At 37.3% G+C, this 25,170-nt stretch overlaps 1 protein-coding gene across 1 annotated transcript; it reads right to left on the minus strand.

Moving 5' to 3' along the window:
* Positions 1-2,934: 2,934 nt before the first annotated feature.
* On the minus strand, positions 2,935-23,234 carry LOC140235271 (lysosome membrane protein 2-like). Its single transcript, XM_072315304.1, has 12 exons — positions 22,984-23,234; positions 19,227-19,384; positions 15,812-15,959; positions 15,144-15,344; positions 13,760-13,901; positions 12,898-12,967; positions 11,926-12,107; positions 9,461-9,579; positions 8,192-8,265; positions 6,982-7,033; positions 6,182-6,364; positions 2,935-3,754 (listed from the first exon to the last, which is right to left on the minus strand). Exons 1-12 carry the CDS (start codon positions 23,110-23,112, stop codon positions 3,692-3,694), a joined length of 1,521 nt encoding a protein of 506 aa, XP_072171405.1. The 5' UTR covers positions 23,113-23,234; the 3' UTR covers positions 2,935-3,691.
* Positions 23,235-25,170: the final 1,936 nt, after the last annotated feature.

Genomic DNA, 25,170 nt, shown 5'->3' on the forward strand with positions numbered 1-25,170 from the left:
CATGTACTGTGACCATCTTTAATTGAAAGACAATGTACATTTTATGTACATAAAGTCCTACGGAGTTTTGTAAACCAGAACTTGAAATACAATACTTGTACCAATCAGTTATTGATAACATTTACCAATATGCAACATTGCACATCTACAACGCCATATAAAAATACAAATCAAATATAAATTCAAATGTTGATCCGAGAAACAAACATACAAAATGTCGCAATGATCTTCAATCTGACAAATTTTCATAAATGAAAAGTTCTTTTTTCAGGCTTCATCAGTAAAAGTACTTACAAACACTTAGACAGACATAAAAATAGTCATTCATTTCGTTACAAGTACACCATCATGAAAACTATTGCATATTCCCTATATCCATAACAATGTGGCCCTAATATTTTTTTTTCCAGATACATACATACATGCATACATCGACCATTGTCAGGAAAGAAGAACAGCACCTTGAAGGAAAAAAAATGGTATTACAAGAATCATATGCATTATTGTGTTTACCAACACTTCCTTCACAAGAAATTCATATTGCAATACCTCATTTCACAAACATACAATTGTACTTGGATTAAAGGTGCACATTCCCCAAAAAGAGCTCACATTAACTTTCCTATAAAGTTGTCCTTTAACCAACTCATACATCGCTTTCAGATAAGGCAATTTTATTATGTGATGAGAACAGGTGTACAACATACCTCGATGTAGAAATGTTGCATTTGTGTGCACTGAAATCACATTCCTATTAATTCCTAGTGAAATGCCAGTGAATCGATGAAAACATGAGCAAAAGTTTCCCTGCTCTTGCCTGTCTTAAGTCACAATGGTTCAGCAATTCATGAAATGGTTGACACTGAATCGAAAGACTCTCACATTTAAAACACAGGTGAATTTGTGCACACAGCTCTAGTGGCAGTATGCAAGCTGCTACAATATCAGGGTTGCCGTAGCGCTTGCTGGGGGCTAACTTTTCTCACTATTGCTTTTTCACTAGGCTTCACCCCCACCCCTTGTCTGCATGGTGGGTGGAAAATTTCATTGCAGATCACCAGCGGAATTCTCCATGGTGAATTTCTCATTTTTCATTTTCACAGATACACTTGATATGTAAATGATTGAATATCTTCTTTTCTTTTTTTTTGTACCGTATCGTAAAATTCAATACATGTACTGTTGTATTGTTTTGTCTGAAAATGAGATGAATAAAAAAAACTGAATTGAATTTGAATTGAAATTACAAGGCCAAAATTTAAGCATTATGATAAATTGGTTTCAAGTGGTAGTACATGTCTCCAGTCACCATTACTAACTTTGTATGACTATAAAAACTGGACTGAAGTGCTCGCTATTGACCAATGACTAGAGATAGAGTATAGTATTTTTCCCAACACAATGGTTCATTCCAATTTCAGTGGTGAATGTCCGGCTAGCAAATAGTCATTATCATCACTCAATACACTAGGAACTAATGATCTGTAGTCCTCAATCAAAACTTAAAAGCACACTGTACTTTAATATGTTGTCACAAGTAGACACACCGACATGCTAAATTATAACTGCCAAATGCACATACCAAGGTAATACATATATTGAAATATGTGTCTTAAATGTGACAATGGTGTCTGAAATATGATGCTAGATCATGAAAACAACCATGAACAACTAAAATCTTGCATGACGGAATTACAACATGCCAAAAGTGAACATCCCTGCAAAACATCTCGGTTATCTTTGGTTGGTTGGAGGTACTCCTGTACATGGATGTAATCATTACAATTGAGTACTGTTTTCATTGAATGCAAATAATTTCATCCTTATTAAAGCTACAGTTTGACACAAAGTACAATTTGTATTGTTTACCAATGCCATGTATATCCATAGTTACCTCTAAAATCATGTAAGAACTGTCTTCACTTTAATAATAGGTATAATACTTGGTATTCATCAAGAAACCAGTCTGCATCATGTTATATCTTTGAAGATACCAAACATACCCTTCTGTGATGCTTTCTTGACAGTGCACAGTTTCAAAGTGTCCTTTTTACACATTGCAAATATGGAAATTAATTGTCCATCTTCACCTTATAGTATAGAGATGAATCTCAGTAACCATCATAATCTTCACATATACTGTAAAGTAAGTTATTTATGTGGCATTAAATTTTCACGAATTGGAGCCGATGGCCTTTTCGTGGCATGAAATTTTCATGAATTGCCACTGGCATTCAGTGCATAATGTATACTTCGCAAATCTTTGCCCTTGAATAGTTCGCGAAATTAAAATGAACGCAAACATTTTTTCTTTTACAGTGTAAGTAGTTGTATGCATTCTTCCTTCACAAATGAACCAAGTTTAAACAAGGGTATTTCATCTAGGCTCTTACCGCTTAAACACAAAAGGAACTATTCAAGGAATGAAAAAACCCACTTCAATGGAATGCTGAATTTATGCTACTGTACCAAGTCTAATCAATGTCCTTGTCTAGAGACATAGCATGGATATTATAACATCCTCATACTCTGAATCTATTCAACATCACAAGTATGGCTGAAACCTGTTAAGAAAGACTACCATCATCTCACTGTTCAATTTGGCAGTAATAAATAATGGCAATGTAGGTGGGATAGAAGAATGCCACTGCATGATTTTGTTTTGTTCTGCTTCATGTGTTTTGAAATATAAAATCATTTTATACATTTTAATACAAATCACTGCTGGAAATCTTGGCAGAATGACAACTTCAAATAATATATACTTGGCCAATCAGTTAATATGGATCCAAGTTTTGATTACTTCAGAGCCTATTGCAGAAATAAAGTCCACTCCTTTTACTCTTATTATGTTTGCTCTTATTTTAACAAATAATAAAGGGGGGGGGGACGTGCACCTGGTGCCACCCCCCCCCCCCCTTGATCTTCCACTGGTTTTTGATGATGAGTGAGGAGTGGGCTCTGATGACTCAAAGGAGCAGGCTCAAGTAAACGGCCACTTTCTTACACTTAGCTAGGGCCAAACCAACCACCACGTCATAACTAGTTTTAACATTGACAGATTACCCGTAAATAGATTGTTGGTAGATTGAGAGTATTACATGAAGGTGGGACAAATGAAGAGTTTGATCGAAAAACAATTTAACTCAATTTGTGATCTCTATGACACTTCATGAATTAAATCTCCCCCCCCTTCCAACGACCAAAAATACATTAAAAACTGCCATTGAATGTAGATATTTCAGTCAATATTGTGAATATCTGTTTAACATTTATTACATAACATCTTACCATACATTACATAAGAGGCCTTTGTCTTCTAAGCAAAGATCATCCAATGCACTGAAATACTGTGAAACAAGAAAATATTCGCTGCATGACACATCAGCGAAGTGGAGTTGACAGTCTTTTTTGTTGACTGAAAGTTTCCTGTATTACCTCTGGCATTAAATGCATTGTGTGTCATGTATGTCATGAATTTATATACATACAGATACATATGGTGACACGTCATTTCACACACAAGTTGATAGAAGAGATTTTTCAGGCAGAATCACGAGAACGGCAGAATTTGGGGGCAGTGTCCCAGTCAGTCAAGCACTTGCGATCGGTATCACCAAAGGAAAATTATTCTTAGAATGCACACTTTTTATTGTGAAAGTGTACCCATGGAGGCAGATGGGCAGGATGATTATGTGGCCACATAATCATTGGTTACGCTGCCGCCGTTAAGCAACGGTTCCCTGTCGCCACTCTGCAAGAGGAATAGATAGGGGAAAAAAAAATCAACAGTTAGATGCTGAGAGTGGAGGGAGAATGCAAACTGGAGCAGTGGCGAATCTCAAGACAGGGGTGCACCGGACGCGCACGCCCCCCTTTAATTTTTGTTAAAACAAAGAAATAAAAAGAAAAAAATTGGGGCGTGCGCCCCCTTTAATTTTGTAAAGGTGCTCCTTATTTACAGGTGCGCCCCCATTTAATTTTGTAAAGGTGTCCCTTTTTTACAGAATTCTTGGATCTGCCCCTGTGGAGGTGTTGCAGTTAATCTGTTGAAGACTAGTCTGGAGTTTACACTGGCAGGTGTGTATGGGAAACATAAGTTATAGCAAAATTAGCTCATCCTCAACCAGTTAACAAGATTGCCCACATCACTTACATGAGGGAATTGGTCCTGGATCTGGATCTAATCATGAATATAGCATTGTGGAGGAAGACGTTACTCTACATTGCTTCACTCCACCTGGGTTCATGCACAGGTGACAATGGGGATGAGAAAACTGAACACATCATGCACAGACTTTTATACATCTCTTGTGTACTAGATGGACACATTTCAACAGAAACTTCAAAATAGCGCTACAGTTGGTGTTGAAGTGCATTTGCATTTTCTTCTTGGGAAGAAAAAAAAAAGAGAAACAAACATTTTGAACAATACAATAGTTGGCATCCAATTAATTAGTATCCCTCCATGCACATTAAGAGATCTGGACAGTAATCTGTTTTTGTCATTGTTGTTTTGTCCTTCTTGTTGCTTAGTCTGCTCATAACAAGCAGGAACAGAATGCCCCCAAAAAACTGGAGATAGTGAACAATGACTGCTTCACAGGTTTGCAGTGTAGCCACAGACTACACCTTTCAAAGTCATTTGCCGTTATTCTACTTTCTCTCTGGGCTTCTTGGAATTCATGAAATACACTGCCTTCAAGAATATGAACTGTCATTAAAAAAAATCCTAGAAATGTCGCTACGGCGACTGGTACAATGCCTCCGCCATAATGCATGGTTCTCCTAATAGGTCTATAGTACAATGTCTTGACAATGTGTGACGACAGTTTCACATAATTAACAGGTTTGTCACAAATGTGCCGAATGTTCACTTCCCTTTAACTAGGTTTAATTACATGAATGACTAAGTTGTCAGAGTGCAGGTATTTGGGAATTTGAGGATTTTTACTTGACTTCTAACCCGTTCATAAGTTTATGCATTGAGCAATTTACAAGGTATGGAGAAAAATGTAATTTCAGTATCAAATGGTAAAATATTAGTATTTAAACCTGGCCTTTGACCCTTGACCTTTGACCTTAAAGTTCCAAAGAGAATCACTGTTAGGTAGAACATGCATAAGTATGTAAAAAGTTTCATGATACCTTGAGTTATTTTTGAAATATGGAGGAAGAAGTAAAATTTAGTGCTTGACCTTTAACCTTTGACCTTTTGGCAAGAAACTTCTCACTGAATATCTATTGAGTAATACATGTATATTTCAAGTTTCAAGAAAAATCCTGCAGGCATTGCATAAATATCAGGGAAGTAGTGACATTTTGGGGAGTTGACCTTTGACCCCTGACCTTTGACCAATGACCCCCAAATTCCCTAGATAATCACTGCCAGTCAGTACATGCATATATACTAAGTTCCACAAAGATATCTTGAATCATTTATGAAATACGGAGAAAAACGTACAATTTCAACATTTTGACTTGACCTTTGACCCTTGACCTCATGACCCGAAACTCTCTCTGGAGAATTTTTATTTGGTAGTTAATATATACAATAAGTTTCAAAAAAATACCTTCAGGCATTGCATGGATATGGGGGAAATGGTGAAATTTTTTAGCATTTGACCTTGACCTTTTGACCTTGAGCAGGTGCACCCAAAAGTTGATAGGCACACCATCGCCCACTCATTCATATACATGCCAAATTTCATTAGGATACCTCAAATGGTTTTTTAGTTCCGCTGTCCACAAAATTGATTACAGACGGAAGGACGGACGGAAGGACGGACGGACGGACAACCAGGGTACCGTTTCATGAAAGTTGTCAGCGCTGACAAGTTGTCAGTCTCTGACAATCACCATAGTAACAGTCAGTGACCAGAGCATCTCAGCCAATCAAAACCAAGGATTTTGCTGAAATTGTCAGAGACAACTTGTCAGCACTGACTAAATTGATGAAACACCCCCCTGAAAACATAACGCCTTCGGCATCACTTCGTGGCGGAGGCATAAAAATATTATATACAATGTATATATATATATATATATATATATATATATATATATATATATATATATTATCCAGGTTTCCCATCCATGTGGGATGAAAAGAAAAAATAAGAATCACAGAAAAAATCCTTTTGATACCTGAAGACAAAAGTAAACCAAAAATGTAATTTACGTTGATACTTAGACTGCTCTTTCCGTGTGATCTACAGAGCACCACAGCGAAGCAGGTGAGGCAGAGGAAGACGAGGAGGCAGCCAAGGCCCAGGACTGCCCACGTGCCGTACGTGCCTATCTCCAGCGGTAGCAGAAGCTGCTTCCTCAACTGGTCAGCGGATTCTTGAGTCAAGGCACCCCTCTAACAGAGAGAGAAAATAGAGGGAATGGTAGCTTCAAAAGACTTGTGTAAGAATGTAGCCAGTGAAAAATGAGGATTCAGGTGATGTGTTTTGTCACAAGTAACCTTCACACATTATCATATTGTGTAAAGTCAGTTGCATTCTTTGTATGTGCCACAAAGCTGTATTTGTAAAGCATTCATTCTTTTTATCAGCAATGCTGCAAGATTGTAAATATACTACTACTACTACTGAATGATTATCAACTGACCGTGAGCATTTAAGTTCAGTTGGTACAGTATTTGGTAACTCATGCATATAGATAAAACATACACTAATGTGGTAATGAAACCACATTAGAATAGAATATGTCTAGGTAGTAGACGTTGTATAAATGAAATAATGACAAATTTTCAGTCCGTGATGTAGGGCCAAAGTTGCACACCTGCAAGAGCATTTTTGAAAAACACTTCTGCAAAATGCATGGGACTCTCCTCTCATGCAGCCATTTACATATGTTTATAATCTTGATGCTTTCATAGTAAAGTGGCCGTTTTCCCACCTGTTTTCATGTTTAAAGAGATAGTAATCACAGGTTGACACTAATGCCTCACTCTATTTTTCTGCTAAAACTTACCTCATTAATCCATACGAGAGGGAGATACGCCTCTGGGACATCTTTATACCATCTGGTATATGAGAAGGAAAACGTAACAGAAGCTGAATACTGGTGTTGCATTGATGTATTTAGATATAGGACAAGATAGACACAGTTTTTCACCGATATGGTAGTAGATGTTACCAAACAGGTGGAAATAGATAAGCCTTTAAACTGGGAATTCCCGTCTCCATACAAAATGTGTATTTATTGAGAACTTATTGTGTAAATGTGATCCAATATCAACAGATCAACATTTCCCTAGTGCCAGGCTCAGATTTCCTCATTCTGTACAACATGAATACTTGAAATATGCCCATACTTGTTATCCATTCTCCATGCAGATACACTGCTCTGCTACTGAAACATAAAACACTAAAACATCTTGGCATTTGTACCATTATCATCAAGTTGCTGCCAAGAACAGGCTTCAGCTCAGTGGCAGTACTGCTTCCCAGTAAGCAGTAGGGGGTGGGGGCTCAAATCTTACGCTATTCTTTTTCACTTTGTGTTAATAACTGTACAGATTGAGCATATAATCTCATACACTGAAAGTAACAAACAACAACAACAACAACAACAAAACCTTACGAGAGTCTAAAACTTCTGGTTAAAAAACTTCAATATTAAAACAAACTTGACAAACTTACAAATTACTCATACGTCATTACCAAGATGGAAAAGAAGTTTTTGTAATAACTCCAATGTTGACCCGTTGCGGACGGGCTGATTTTGCTACAACATGCATTTCCCATAGACACTTGCCTGAGTATAATCAAGACTAGTCTTCAATGGGTTAAAGTATCATTGATATACTTCTAATGATCCAGGTATCTAAACAAGGTATTGAAAGATATGTGACCCGCTACAACAAAAGGATCCTAAAGTCGCTGACGGGCGAGCCAAGCATGGCCCAGAAAAATGCTATTTTCAGGCCTTTCCTTTGATCATTTAGCTTTGAAATTTCGGCAGATAATAGGAGATACATTAGACTACAAAATTATGTTAAAAACAGAAATCCGAACGTTTTGACAGATTTTTGTAATCTGACTTCAAACTCGATTTTCTCGGGTCACCCGTCAGCGACTTTAGGATCCTTTTGTTGTAGCGGGTCACATATGTCAAGTCATGACACAGTCATGACCTCACAACAATGTAGTACTGACTGCTATGTGACTACAGTACTTACTTTGCAAAGTCGTAGCTTCTGAGATGTGCATTGACTTGGAGCTTCTTGGACACGTTTAAAGGACCTCCAGTATTCTGAAAATATAAAGGAATAACGTGAAACTTCGAAAAAAAGGTCATGCTAACAACATTAAACATGGACAGCATACAATATTGAAGGAAAATATAGATAACTCATGTGTAGAAATGTTGACATGAGTCGTTGACACTAGTAACAATAAAATGAGAGAATTTTGCTACAATGCATAAACTTCATATTTCCTTCAAAAGGAAGTTTTGACCAAATTATATGTGTTCCACAACATTTTGCATGAAATCTTTGACTGAACTTCTAATTTAATTTCAAAGGTATGTTTGCCACACTGACTTGAATGAGAAACTATGAAAGTTCAATCATCCTACAGTTTTACTCATAGACAGATGTAACTGAGGGATATAATTTATTCTTTGTAAAGGGGACAAAAGGCGAAAAGGATTCTCATTGCTTACCCTATTTCCAAATACTGTTACCAACAGCAGTTTAATATCTGTCTTGTACTGAAATCCTGCTGATCTTCATTAAAGGGAAGATAAACCCCAAGAGCAATGTGGATTGAGTGAAAGCAGCAACATTAGTAGAACACATCAGTGAAAGTTTGAGAAAAATCGGACAATCGATGCAAAAGTTATGAATTTTTAAAGTTTTGGTGTTGGAACCGCTGGATGAGGAGACTACTAGAGGATATGACGTATGAGTGGACAACAATACAAAGAAAATATAAAGGAAATTCAACAAAAATTCACTTTTCTAGAATCATGAAAGAGCAATGGACCAACCTCTTTCAGAAAGCAGGGGGAATAATTGCTACCCTTAACATATGTCAATATCAAGTTGATGGAATTTGTAATTTTCATGAAAAATGGATTTTTGTAGAATTTTCTTTATATTTTCTTGGTATTGTTGTCCATTCATACGTCATAACCTCTAGTAGTCTCCTCATCCAGCGGTTCCAACACCAAAACTTTAAAAATTCATAGCTTTTGCATCGATTGTCCGATTTTCTTCAAACTTTCACTGATGTGTTCTACTAATGTTGCTGCTTTCACTCAATCCACATTGCTCTTGGGGTTTATCTTCCCTTTAAAAAAAAAAAAAAATCGTGGCAATAACACTTTCTTATTAATGACTGCAAACATGCAATGATTTATCAGAGTGACAAAAATCTTTAACATCACACTCTTTTCTTTGTTTCCTGCTCGGAATGAACTTTTCACCTAATAAGATACTCACTGGCTCAACATCAAAGAACGTTCTATGCAATTCTTCAACAGGGTGGACACCGTTCACCATGTCCAGGACAGACTGGTCAGCATACAGGAAGTGAGGGGAAGACATGAAGATGGGGGCACCTGCATCATGGGCACATAAACAAACAGAACCCCAAGGGGATATCATCATCAATGAAATCTGATGTGAAATCATTCTTGAAGGCAAAACAGAGTAAAATTTTAGGGAGAAAGAAAATTATTGAATTCTTAGACTCCTGTGGATCAAAATCTGCCCATTTTGTTGTTGTTGTTGTTGTTTTTTTTGTCTAGTATAGCAGTAAAAAAAAAAAAAAAAGAAAAAAAAATGCTGAGAACTGAACTTGGCTACTCTGGAGAATGGCTCCCATCCACATCACATACACACAATGTTTATCCCTCACTTAAAAGAAAAATAAAATAGAAATGGCAAAGAGCAAGGAAAATCCAATCCACAGTATTCAAAAACTAGCAATTCAACTCAAGAACAGCCACGTATCCTCTGGTTTTTGGATTCTTTTATTCATACATTTTCTTTACTTACTGTTCATCATGCTGTCCAAATAAATTGAACATCAATTAGGCCAAGTAAAAAAAGAAACCAGTTTCTCGTCCTCGCGCGCATCGATTTTGGCCGCCGCATCGATTTTTTTACTATTTACTATTTTCAAAATGGCGCTGAAAATACCAAGAAATTCATAATTCTCGTCCCAGCCCGCTCTCCGCCCACATCGATTTTCAGTTGCCGAATCGACTTTTTTGATATTTACTATTTTTTCAGTCGCCGAAAAAAGAAATTGACAATAATATTCACCTACCAATGGTGACGTCTCATTTCTAATTACGCCTTGCGTCCTCTACTTAGCTGTAGTACAGCTGTAGCTTCTGTAGTGCGTATGTAATAACGCATGCATTTCACACTGCTCCACAAAGCAGTCGAACTGTATAGTTGGATGGGCGGGCCGCGGGCGGGCCTGGGCTGTGATGTACAGCGCACTCGGTACGTCGTGAACGCGATAGCGGCAACATTTTTGCGAACAATCGCTGATATTCCACGCGTATTTCGCGCATTGTTCGTATTTTCCCCATTTCTCATATTTTAAGCGGATAAATTGTACTGTGCAAATGCTTGTGAGGATTGTATGGAGTTTGTATACATTTTCCTGTCATTGTGACTATGTGCATGTGCGTGCAGTGTCGGAAGGTACGGTGCAGTGGCCGTGCGTGCCGCACCGTTTATTGGCCAAGACATTTTAGTGTGCGTGTCTGTAGCTGTGTAGAGGCCCGTACATTCTGCTCTGTAACGTTGCATCTGACGGCGATGTATTGTTATATTTTGAAGATAAAATCAATGCGCTTTTCCAGCAAATGTAGAATTATTAAATGGGTGTATCTACAAAATAGATAACTTTTCCACGGATTCTGGTTTGTCTCGTATTTCTGCGGGATACTTTTCTTTACGATGTAAATTCACGGACACGGCCGTGAGTCGTATCATCTGTAGTGTGGTATACAATCATTCATCATCCAAATGATGAGTGATTATCAAATGTCTTTTTAGAACATGAAGAAACATCTTTAAATGTTTAATGCTATAATGCCATATCAGTATCATTTTGACATCCATCTGCAATTGTACAAGCCAGTTTCCAGTTGAATGTGCTACAATTGTACTGTGAAGAAATGCAGATACATACCAGCTGTGTGGACACAAAAAGTCACAAACACCAATGATAAATAAAACAGTGTTTTGAATATCATGGAATTTATTTCAGTCGTACATTTGTTGAAAGACATGTTTTATACCTGTTTCAATTAATAGCACAATACATCAGAATTGCAAGTACACTGGTATCAGAAATGCCATTACAACACTACCAGTTTTAAGATGGTCATTTTCCCTTGACATCTGTAGTGGAAAGAAAAAGCAAATGTATTTCTGCATGCATGAAGTTTCATTTCAAGTATGGTACATATTTGTTTGAAAATGCACAGAGTGCAGGCAAGACATACACTTGGGACCTGGTCTCTCATAACACAGCTACCAGAGTGATATTTCATTTCATAAATTGGATATAGAAAATAGTAAAGCCCTCTCTCGTTAACTTTCTCAGAATTACCGGACGAGAAACACATATTACAATTTGTACTTTCATTTTGACAATCCTCGAAAAAATAGTAAGATATCAAATAGTAAGGACCTCCCTCATCGCCTTGCTCAAAAAACCCGGACGAGAAACTACTTTCTTTTTTTACTTGGCCTTAGTGTTTAACCTTTAGTTTAACTGACACTGCACTGCTTATGCCCTGGTGCAATGGTAATACTTTGCAAATGTAAGATCAGACAGTTTTGTAGCTGACATATTTACATAGCTACGAAAATGACAGGTTTTACACAAATTTTAGTTTTTCACAACCACACACAAGCTCTACAGCTCGGGCAGCACTCACCAAATTGGCAAGAGCTGACATTCAAGAGTCCGCCAGGATAGCAATGGGTCCCGTTTGGGGTGCAGAAACCAATGTTGGGCGGATACACGGTGTGGTTGGCAAAGAGGTACGGCGGTGGGGAGAATCTATAGGTGGGTATTCCCCTTGTATTGCAATCTTCAAGGTACACAGCAAATATCGATCTATAAGAAGGGGTGGTGGAGGAAAAGAATTAGAATAAAAAAGAAAGTGACAATATAAAAACACAAGTTGTACTTGATACATGATTATTTTGCTTCCACAGTAGAAATGCATGTACCTCCTCACAATGATTGAAAGAATAGTGAAACATATTTATTGTTTCACATTTTGAGGGCTTGGTTCTGCAAAATAGTTGTACAATCAATGCATTGAAATGTATTGATATTTCTTCTCACAAAGCCTATGGGCAATTCTTTGCTGCTTGTTAAATCTGTTGTGATACACAGTTCATACAGAATCTGTTGCAATTTTAGGCAACTTATATAAGGGCTGTTATGCCTTTAGCAGCTTTCTTATGTAAACTACTTAAAGCATATGTTTAAATACAATATGGAAGTGTCCTACAATGCTAACACACTGTATATGTCCATATTTTGCGGTATTTTATTTTTGCAAGTTTTGTAAGTTGACAGATACTTGCAAAATTAAAAACTCACAAAAATATTGCCACCCAAAACACAGACACTCTGTGTATCATTTCCAAGTTGGAAAATCACTCAATTTTCTCCTGAAAAGAAACACATATTTTTCATCACATCACTTTGGTTCTCTATCACAAATTCAACAGCTAGCAAAATTGTCTTCCAAGTCTCAAATTGCAAATATATTGTGCATACAGTATCCATCAACAAAAAACATACATCTACAAGAGACACGCTGTGGAAGTACTTCTTGTTTGTGACCTGACCATAACTACAAAATGAGCCCAATGTGGCACCGGATTGGACATACCTGCATATATCCGATGAGAAGACATAGAGAGAGTCATTCCTGTTGACAAATGGATGATTGTATGTTCCATCTGAAACACAAAATCACCGGAAACCGTGGTAGGCATGACAAAGTGAAATACCTATGCAGTGCATACTACCCTATCTTTTATATCAAGATAAATGAAACATAGGCTAGTTAATCTCATAAAGTGTGTTACAATAATTCACACAAGATCTCAAGGTACTGTAGATGGGTTTTCATATAATCTGCACATGCATTAGACCTTTGAAAATTAGTTTTTGTTTTCCTAGGTCCAATTATCAGGGATGTGAGTGACTTGCAGAAAAAAAAAAGTCTGAAAAATCTCAAACTTATGTAAAAACAACATCAAACGTTTGAGTGCATTAAACTGTGAACATTTCAGTGCATATGATCTGGAAAAAAAAAAAAAAGGTCTGAAATCAGATTAAAATCGGAACACTAACATCCCTAAATTACGTACCAGGCTGCAAACATACCCATCTTCTAAACAAGAACAGACATCTCACAGTCCTATTTCACACATAGTCTAGGCTGGACAAAAGGAGTAGTTCAGCATATGTGAATGGCTCACTTTTTTTTTCTTTATCTTCAGGCTTTTTTGTTTGTTTGTTTGTTTGCTTTTGTTTTCGTTTTTTACTTTGGTAGAGGAAAAACGAGTTCTGCATTGCTGGTCAGCTACATTTTTTTTTTTTCTCGAGAGAGAGAGGAGGATTTACCCTTGTCTTTGAGTCTATCACTTCTCACTCCCACAAAGAAAATAAAAGGAGGATATCATGACATATTTAGCAACTCTTTCTAAAAGGGTCAATGGAGGCTTTGGTAGCCCTGTACTGCTTACCTGTTCCATTGATCATGTTAGCCTGGGGTGTGGCCCAGTATGGTAGAGTATCGCTTCCCTTCCACAGGTCAATGGTGTTGGTCAGACTCCAGTTGGTTTGACCAGTAAACACTGTATACAGACCATCATTGCTGCCATTTTTCTGTGTAAACAGACAAATCAAACACGTGCATTTACATTTTTTTTTTTCACTTACAATAGAACTTTGAGATAATGAGGTCAGACGTAGGGAGATACCCTATACAGTACTCACTGCATAATCAGGAAATGCTAGGAGTAGCATAAGCGGCCTGATTAAGCGGGGTGCCCAATTTTGTAATGAGCATACACCATACACTGGAGTCATTGACAATACACTTACATGCATGTACTAAACAAGAGGTCATATGGTCATGCATACATTGTACATCGTATGCAGTCCCGATAGTGTCGCGATTATCGGAGGTCTGCGCCTGACTATCTGGTCAATATAGCGTGTTCTGGGAAGGTTTCTGGGAGCTGTACGTCATTTAACCGAAGTTCTTGATTATCAGGTGCCAGATTATGTGATGAATACTGTATTTGGTAATGAAGTAATTTTGAATGTCCCAATTGCAAGCAGCTTGATTTAATGAGGTTCCCCTCTACTGGTATATTAGTATATTTTCACAAGTATTTCTAAATCATCTATACTTCTACAAGACAGGCTTATGTTGGCCATGACCTTGATGACCTCTGGCTCATTCAGTACTTTCACTGACAGCTACCCCTCCTAACAATTATAATATTTGTGGGATTTACTTTGCCATTTTTTTTTCACCAGTCACAAAAATAGCATTTGGTACAGTGTGTGCAGTCTATGAGTTGTTATTAAAAGGCAGGCTTATTTTTCTGACAAACACAAGTTGCATGTCATGGAGTGACGGAATCGGGTGATGCACCAAGTGTGTGACTGGAGATGAACAGGTAGTAACTGTTTACAGCATCTAGAAGACAAATCAAGCATTATCTCTAAGATGATTGGCCAATACAATAGAGCTGCTAGGCAACTCATCTTTGCATTCCTCATCTTATTAGGTGATATGCATATCATTTATCACATAAACATAAAAACATACAGTGAAGTTATTCTATGGTCTTCATCCTTTGGCACAGATTATTATTTTCTCTTCTTCTTAATTCAATCGAGATCCTGCCTCTTTCTCTTGTTTTCAACATGACCCAGCTCTTCTCCCATATCACTTGCATCCATGACTTCTCCAGGAAAATGGAAAATGGGAAATCAGAACATGTCTAGGTTGGTTGCCTGAGCTGAAAACGTAATTGATGTGCCAGAGATAAATGAAAGCAACAGTTCCACAATTGACCTGAAATGGGTACAGTAAGCTGCCTCTCACATACTCACCCCAGCAAAGATCCCAAATATGTGTGTGGGAACCAGCGAAGGCTCAAGTTTCTGCAGTGCTTCCAGGAGGGTGCTATTGTAGCCCCAGATGAAATCATGGACGGTGAACGTGCCGTAAATCTTGGGTCTTACGAAGAAGGACAGGAAGTCTATGATCCCCTTGATAGCACCCGACATGAAGCGAATTTCATTTATCACTGTCTATAATTGGGAGAAAACATAGAAAAGGGCATGTGATAACAATGAAACAAAAACTCTGAGACCTCCTTCCCCCTTGAAACATGCAAATCATGTAAGCACAATCACAATAACATCACAAAGACAGACAATCCAATTTTATCTGCTCTATTTGTCACAGTAAGCACATACATTGTGATGGTAAGTTTTAAACTTGCACTTACAGTACAGATATATCTCACCATGACTAGGCTGAAAACAAAACAAACCTACACATGAAAACAGAAAACGAACAACTCCTATTGTTATATCTCAATCACTACAATTCAGTTAGATTACCAAAATAAATACTCTAACTCTACCAAGTTGTATCTTAAAGTCCCCCCGGCACAAGGTAATGCAAAACAAAAACTACAATTTGACAATGATGCTCTGGCTATCCAGATACTGTAGCTCTGTAGAAATGGCCAAGATACTGGACTACATCTCACCAGCAGGGGCATGTCCAGTGTGGTGAAAGTGTCCACTCTTGGGTCACCCACTGACCTCTCCCGGTCAAAGTAAAAAGTTTGTGGTGAGATGTAAGAGACTGTTCCATTCCCAGAATGCTCTGTGATGTTGACCTTTGGCCTCTCTTCTCTGGACAATGTTAAAGGTAAAAAGAAGCATGAAGCAAACACTTAATACACAAAGAATTTGTTAAAGAAATCAACTGAAACTTAAATCTCAATAAGAGGTATTGGTTTCAATTTGCAATTACATTCAAAATAGCTACATGTAGCAGGTACAATTTGATATGCCCGAATAATATCTAGAAAACAAAGGACACTGGTTACATTTTCATTGTTTGTAAATTGTGTTGCCTTTGTTGTCGAGTAGTTTGATTTGAAGGTGAGGTGAAAGAACTGATCATCTCCATCTTTCGTGTTCTTTTTGCGAAAATAACTAACATTTCTTCACTAAAAAGCTTTACTCACATTCCTCCTGCATTGCAGAAGTAAAATTGGCACAACAGAACTGACCATCTCCATCTTTCATCGTGTTCTTTTTGCGAAAATAACTAACATTTCTTCACTAAAAAGTTTTACTCACATTCCTCCTGCATTGCAGAAGTAACATTGGCACAACAGAATTGGATTGGCGGATCCAGAGGGGCGCACTGGGTGCGCGCCCCCTCTTTATTTTTTGTTAAAACAAAAGAAATACAAAGAAAAAAAATGGGGGGGGGGGGGGCGTGCGCCCCCTTTTAATTTTTATAAAGGCGCTTTCCCTTTACGGAATTTCTGGATCAGCCCCTGCATTCAGTAGGAAAATTTGGATTTTATACTCAATGCTGATGAAAACACTTGGCAAGTTACGCTAATTGCATGCACACAGACATACTATCTTATAAAGTGGTAAGATTGAAAGAAGTAACACTAGTATCAGAGAGTGAGATACATTTTAAACTACAATTTATACAATGTACCTCACATGCTTTAAATGCAAAACATGATACATCATAAATCAGGATTTGTACAACTACTATTTTGCATTTTGCAAGTTATAAAATTTGCAACTGAGTACAGCACTGGAAAAAGCAAGTAGTAGCATTTTCACTCCTTGATACAGACAATATACAATATTAAATGGGTTAGTTAAATACCGGTTAGTGATCGGCTAAACACAGTCACGTGATGGAGGTACATTCGTTATGTTCGCCCATGAGCAGAACATTTTTGTAATGTTCTCCCATGGGAAAACATTTTCACGTAACAAATGACAAACTATACCAAACGACTGAACGATCATATTTTTCACGCAATCGATAGGAAAAATTTGCCTATTCCATACAATGAGAAAAAGCAGATGACTGATTATTGTAATGCGTACAAAAGTGTGATTTGAAGGACCCGCGCACAGTGAATTTGGCTCTGCGCGAGCGATTGAGTGCGTTGTGCTAGTGCTCAACATAGCCCTAAGTTTCTGTGACAAGTTGAAGGTAAGTTTTCTCAGATTACTTTGACTATAATATCAACCCATAAGAGATGATGGTATTTGACTAACCCATATAATATAACAGATGATGACTTTTTTTTTGTCGGGAACATGTACCAAATGTTCCACCCTCAGGGTTTGAAATGCTATTTCGGCAAGCTATAAGTCCCTCGACTAATTCTTCGCGTGGAACATTCGTTACAGTATGTTCCCTCCCCCGCCAGTCATCATCTATATAATGCACAAGTACCTGTACATTGCATAGAATTAATGTTGTAAACAAGAGGTGATGCTTTGGCATGTTGTCAATTTCCAATGCCACACAGTACTCCCTGTGGCTGCCATTATTATTATTATTATTTTTATAATACCACCAGTGTAGCTGCCTCAATCTCACATAAACTATGTATATCAGTAGCGGATCCAGAGGGGGGCGCACCGAGCGCGTGCCCCCTCTTTATTTTTGGTTAAAACAAAAGAAATAAAAAGAAAAAATGGGGGGGGGGGAGGGGTGCGTGCCCCCCTTTAATTTTGCAAAGGCACCTCTCCTTTAGGGAATTCCTGGATCTGCCCCTGTACATGTATATTAAAATGCCTGTATGCTCCATATAATAGGGTTTATAGCACAGGATATCAACTAGGTCAGGAAGCCACACTATATCCTGAAGTTATTAATGTCCAAGACTTGTGTTATTCACCCATCACATGTTTCCTGCTCTCATTAACAATGTGAAATACAGATCTCCGAGAACCAAGGTAGAGTACTTTTTCTCTTTTTCTACAAAACAAAAGTGGCACTTTCTCTTCATTGCGATGTTGTGTCTACAAAAGCTGTATTACTTTCAATCTGTTATTTGATCTGTACTCTTATTAAAGTGCACATTTTGAAAAGGTATCTATAGGTTATCTTAGATAAACACAGTGCCAAGATACCATAATGTACACAGCAATCATGAGTGTAGGAATGATCTGGTTTCAAACCTAAATGATCCCCTCTAAAGTGTATTAATCATCAATACTCTACGTGTACTACAATTAGTTCAATTATCTGTTAAATATTTGAACCACCCACATCCTTTACTTCAATAGAAACCATAAAAACCATAAAAAACAAACATTCAAACAAATATCAAACAAACAAACAAACAAAATACCGGTAATGTTCATGGCTGGCAAAATGGATGTAACCAAATTTCAATTATAAGCCATTGATTAATTAATTAATCAATTAATTCAATATTCATCTATTTCATATTACATTTATTCTGTCATTATATTTTCTTATTTTTTATACCAACCTATTTTTTTAAGAACTTGAAAGTCTTAGATAATTTACACTGTCCTATCTTTCTGTTTCTGTCTCATGCATGATATATTTATCTACATTACTGACAATCTACATGACTGCTTGCTCAAGGCTTGCCTAACATAGCAAAGATCTATACATGTGAGTAAAATTCTGTGTATTGAGACACTAGGGAATTTTCGCTCCACGACGGGTACACCGAGAGTACGCAGAAGCAATCAGCTGAGACAGTTCCCGCACTCAGACTCCCATCCCCATAACTAAGCAGTTTTACTTTCCTGTTAGGACGGAGGCGTGGGGACAAGATCGCTGATTGGCTGGCTGGCTGGCTGGCTGGCTCACTCCTGCCCAGCATCAGGACCGAATGCTATTTTGGTTGAGTATCGTACTCGTTTTCCCCAGGACGGGACGTTTCTCGGATTTGATCATGCGCAGAAGCAAATTTTGCACACGGCACCCTCAACTACTGGCCGCGTCATGCTTGTGAAAACTTGCTATTCTGAGAGGAACAGGTAATCTAAATATAAGTTAACGTTCTGAGTGGAGAGGGATGTGTTAGAGATGTATCAATAAATCTGAATACTAATTTTCATTCAGTATTACCACCAATGAGAATGTTTCACCTGTATGTGTACGGTCCCTTCTGAGTGATGTTTGGTTTGGCACCAGCCGCAACCTCCTTGGGATTCTCCAGATTCCACACATAGATCTCAAAGAAGATAGGGGATGGTGGGTTTGCCCACTCCTGAAAACCAGTGCTGTTGTTGGCTAGGACAGTTTGCTGTAATAGGTTAAATCAGCACAACATTACAATGGACACAGGTTCATATTATGTGCATGTACCAAATCATTACAAGCCAGAAAGACATAAAATTCTAAGCCTGTAGGCCTACATCTCTCTCTATGAATACAGCGATTGGAGTCAAAAGGAGCCTGAGCTTTTGATTGTATCAGAATCGTCATAAGAGGCAAACTGACAAACAAGTAGGGAAAGCAATCACATAATATAAGGACTACACACAACAAGCACAGTCCGAGGAGGGCTAGGGACACAGAACAAAGAAAACAAAGCTGCAGCTTTTTGTGCTAAATATACAGATTGCATTCATAATCAATACTTGTTATGATGATAAAGAGAGACATCCACTACTTTCAATGATTTAGCCCCAAACTTAACTTCCTATTTCTTATGTTTCTTCTAACTGCAAAAACTCTTTTGTACAAACTCTACAACAAAGCATACATTATACATACGTACATTATAGGATACATAAATTACCAGTCAATGAGAGAGAATTCAATCCATTAAGAAATGTTTGTATTCTATGCAAAATTAAACAACAAACCCAGATGACCACTACTTTGCACTGTGCAATACCTTGTATATATGGGCATTTGATATTACAATTTATTTCAGAAGCCATATCAAAAACGAAAATAAAATAAAATGCAAGTTTCAGGAGTGCCTGAACTAATCTCTACTGTAAGTGCAGCAAATCTTTCATGTCAAGATAAAGGTGTTTGTTCTTATCTAGAGGTCATGTCAGAGTAACCCATAATATACAACACGATGAACACATGATGACTTCTATTGTTAAGAACCAAAGATAGTAGAGATAAGATACGAAGGCGCGCGATAACAATGGACACAAAATGGCTACCCTACATGACGATACAAAAGAGAGCTAAGTACAAACTCAGTACACCTAGGAACATCATTCATTTCCAAAGGTAGTGGTATCTTCATTATCTTAAAAAGATTTAAAAATTATAGTCGTACGTAGCTTTTTTTCGATTAAGGGGATTATTTTGAAGAACGAGATTTTAGAGTAAGAAGGATTATTTCGTGGAGGTAAAAATTTGGCAACAACATGATCTCACAATCAAAACGCTTGATAAACAACAACATCTTCAAAGACAGCGCGTCTAACACGGATCAGGCAAAGACACACATCACCTGAGACGCGCTGTCCCTGAAGCCGCTGCTGTTGTTTATCAAGCGTCAAGGCAGCGCGTCTCAGGTGATGTGCGTATACGCTTGAGGACCGCGCGCTGTTTTGTACAGGATTAGCGCGCACTTTCGTGTCTTATTAGTTAAGCATCTTTGGTTAAGAACATAGAATGGTCTGACCTAAATGTGTGAACTACATTGTGGGGAGGTTACAAGTTTTAATCTTCTCCAGCAGCATTTCAACTGTTTTAGACAGAATGTTCTGTATGTTTCCTCCCAGCAGTCACTGTCTATGATCTTATCAACTGTTGTTTAAAAAAAAAGAGGCAAAACTGCATTACAGAAACAGCAGCATGCTCCTAGGTAGGAATGAAGCAACTGGATGAAAATAATGACAAGGTTTTACTCATTCACTTCAGTGCCAGAGTTTGTAAGTACATGGGACGAATGTGCATACAGTAATGAGGAAACAATAATATAGTGCTAATATGTGGGCCATACACACATTTTTTTCCCTTTGTAGACATCCATACCATAGCTAGTCAACTACTTGGATGTGTACATGAGTACATGTACAAGGTTTTGGTCAAGGCAACATTATGATCTTTAATATCTCAAAGTAGGGTGTACTTTGTGTACTTCTTCAGCAAACATATTGTGATCATTGACACTCTTATCAGTGAAGGGTTCAAATTAGGAATAAGTTTGAATCAACAAAGTGAAATCCACAGATAAAGTGCTGTGAAGAATGAAAAAATACATGTGGTGTCCCTATGGCAGCAGAAACATTCACAGCCTGATGCACAAACATTTCATATTTCTATTCAAACTCATAAATGTACACAAGTGAAGATTCTCTGCTCCTTTCTTCAAGCTACAACTACTTGAAACTGAAGAGGAATCCTAAAGCTTTCATTGAATGATATATAGTATCTGTTCTTTGTGTGTGCTTGTGAAAGACAAACTTTACTGGATTTGGTGGATTGTGCTGACATACAGTTGTAATGATGCATGTGCAATTGCATACAATGCTAGTAAAAAAAGAAGATATGAAAAAGCATGATATCCAATATTTTAATACCACCTCTTCTGTTTTACCTTCAGTGTCTTTTAAGTGTGCAGAAGTGTCTACGTGATTTGAGGTTCTTTCTCTCCCATTTTGTGCATATAGCAAGCCATAAATACAGAGAGTATCTCTTGCTGATAAAGATTTGTATTTCAAACTATTCGTAATTATGTTGAAAGGTTTTGTCATTAAATGAATTTCAAGTAACATTCTAAATGAAAAAAAAAACCACATCATTTTTCCCTTTTTTTGTTGGCAATACTAGAAAATTACTAAAAGTATTCCTATATCTAAATTTTGACCAATGATTTTAATATCAATATCCACAATGAAATAATTCAACAGAATAATAAATAAAGCAGAGTTCATACAACTCTAATATTGATGCTGCTCTATGCATGAATGCAAGAAAGATATCATAGATTTATGCAACAGTAATAATACCTGTACACTGTAGATCTTACTGACTGATACAACTTGATCAGAGTCATCAATGCTGCTTGATCACAAAAACGATGAGGCACATGCAAAAAAAAAAAAAGTACAAAGACATACAGCTACAACTTTTACAACCGAATGATAACATTTAAGTTGCACAAACTTGTATTTCAACTCGATCAAATAAAATCCATGTTTTTTGTTGTTGTTGATATATCTATCACCTCATCACCCACTGATGCATTATACATCATATCAATTATTATTACTACTGGTAAATATTATCATTGCAATAAAATCCTTCATACACAGGAGTTAGGGCCCCATTTTATCAAAAGATATTTATAATCGTGTGTAAATTCCTGTACCACACTGGCTGCCACAGACTTATGATAGAAATCAACTATATAATCAATTATAACTCTTCATAAAACAGGGCCCAGGCATACCATCTCAGTGTCTTATTGCATTCTTCACATTGATCTGTTGGGTTTCTGCAGGGAGGTGAGAAGAGACCACCTCCCTGGTAATCATGAATAACCCAATCCAAGTAGATCATAAATGCAGCCACAGGTCAATATCAGTTGTCTCCCTTGAGTATTTTTTTTTTTGTTCAAGCTGGAAGAAAACTACATTGTACAATAGTACTCTTGTCACTTTATCATTGACACTTTCACATTTTGTATAATACCCCCTGCAAAACTCTTTAGGCATATATTTTTCTGACATGTGATCCGTTATCATGCTGCCAGTAGCCAGGTTTTTAGGAATAAATCTGTATTTGAATGCACCAAAGTTAGGACATTGATGGTCAGTGACTTCATCAGAGTATTGAGTATTGCTGTGATGGGAAATGAATATATGGAGAGTCCTCCTAGTTTAAAATGAAAGGAAAAAAACAAATCAGAAAAAAAAAATACTGTACCTCTTTCACAATGCTCTGAAAGATGATCGGAAAGTAATGGATGAAGGCAACTCCTGCCACTGCCAAAATAGCGCCAAGCACTCCAGTGGTGATGAAGCAACATCGCGGGGCATTGCATGTACCACCCATCTGGCCCACGATGTTGTAAAGAAAGGTAAGCAGGCTAGGCTACAGCTCTCACTGTCAAGAAATGCCACTCTTGGCAATGGAGTCAAGTCTCCCCAGTTGGGTCGGTCAGATCAAGGCACACATTAACCCTAATTATCAAAAGGAAGAAGAGAGAGAACCTTGAACCTTGAAGTGATAATCCCATGCAGCTCCTTGGAACTATCCTAGGATGGCACAACAAAACAATATTAGTATACAATACAATGCCATGGTATTACGATAGAATCATACAATACATACATTTTGTAGCTGTTTTCAGCCATACTCGCGCGAGGAGTATTCATCCCGACTCAACAATTATACTAATGTAGACCTCCTCTACTGCACCCTTTCTCTTGTTTATTTTACATGACAGTGCAGTTTTACTAATGATGGTGCAGATTCTAAAAAAAGAAATATGAAAAGAGATGATGATCCAACAATTGAATTAGCTTGGAATTAATTGTGTACCGGTAGATAGAATTCTTCTTCTTCTCCTGGTTATATCTGCCTCCTTCAATAAGCTAAAGCCTAAAGATTCTTGCAAACTTGTCTATGTTATTTACATTATAATACAGTTTACACAGATATTTACAAGCCCATAACAGCCCATAGCAAGTTAGAAAAGGAGGTAAATTTTAAACAAGTCAAGTGTTTGGCAAGGAGTCATCCAGGCTCAGTCCCACGTTTGTTATATTTTTTACACATAGGTCTAGTCAGAAACCCGTCTAGAATCTACTAGATCTCTATTTTTTCTTCACTTCAGCCAGTACATTTGTACAATTGTACAATTGTTCTGGTTGTCAATTTAATAATCTCTAGCACTTTGCAGAGCAGCTGGTGCACATGACGGTGCAAACAGACAAATCAACATCAACACAACAGCAACAAACACAGCTAAATTTACTAAATAAAGTTTACAATGTCAATGATTACGCCGATGTAAGTACGTTGGACTAAGCATAAAAAATGTGACTTGAATTATTCCTAGTTCGAATATTGTTTAAAAAATAATGAGAAAATGGGCAGTAATTTGTACATTTTTTGATCCGACTGTAAAATCTATATTTTCCACTGTCACGCGCATATCATTACTTACTAGTACTCTTTACCTGGAGTGGAAGTGATAAAGAAGACGGCACGGAAATACGTATCGTTTTGTAGGTCTATGGATGCGCTCTGATACATGTACTTTGCTTGAGAAACAGTCAAACAGACTGGCTGGCCCTGAGCTGGCAGTGTGTGTGTGTGTGTGTGTGTGTGTGTGATGTGCATCGAATCGAGCTGGAGTCGACGACGCGGGGGCAAAAACACAAACAGGTGACTTTCGTCATGTGATGAGATACACCATCAAGGTTGACTGCGTACCGAAGAGGTTCTATCCCAAAGAGGTTCTAACCTCTTTGTTCTATCCTCTTTGCTGCATACCGACAGTTTCCGCACGCCTTTTGGGCCTCAACCTATACACTACAGGAATCATAAAGTACTCGTATGATAATAAGGGGAAGAAAAAACAACTAAATTAAACTAAACTAAACTAAACTAAACTAAACTAAACTAAACTAAACTAAACTAAACTAAACTAAATTAAACTAAACTAAATTAAACTAAACTAAACTAGATTAAACTAAACTAAATTAAACTAAACTAAACTAAACTAAACTAAACTAAACTAATTTAGATTATTGATAATTAATTATCAATAATCGTACATCCATGTATTTAAAGAATCTCATTTTCAATTGACCGATATATCATTTTACAATTAATATATGCTGCACACAATCCTCTTTTGTTTCCTAAACCACGTACATAATATATGAGGTCAACATTTTCGTATCAAGGCACATTGTTACCTATTCAAGTCCAAACTTCTGTGTCGTTTGAAAATTTTAAGAAACAGTGTAAATGTTTAAGTTTTGACTTTTGATTTTTAATTTTCATATATTCTTGCCATCTGAGTTTTTACCCAAACCAAACACTGACTATTCATCTGTGTACAAATTTTTGTGTACTTTGAATATTTAAAGAAATTATGTA

The sequence above is a fragment of the Diadema setosum genome, chromosome 11 (genome assembly GCF_964275005.1).
Source record: "Diadema setosum chromosome 11, eeDiaSeto1, whole genome shotgun sequence".
NCBI lineage: Eukaryota > Metazoa > Echinodermata > Echinoidea > Diadematoida > Diadematidae > Diadema > Diadema setosum.

What these genes read in the sequence shown, in the direction of transcription:
- LOC140235271 (XM_072315304.1), bottom strand. Translation starts at nt 23,112, where the DNA reads ATGGGTGGTACATGCAATGCCCCGCGATGTTGCTTCATCACCACTGGA. An exon ending in TTCAGAGCATTGTGAAAGAG is followed by an intron (nt 19,385 to 22,983) that starts GTACAGTATTTT and finishes AACCTATTACAG; the next exon opens with CAAACTGTCCTAGCCAACAA. An exon ending in TATTTGGGATCTTTGCTGGG is followed by an intron (nt 13,902 to 15,143) that starts GTGAGTATGTGA and finishes CTGTTTACACAG; the next exon opens with AAAAATGGCAGCAATGATGG.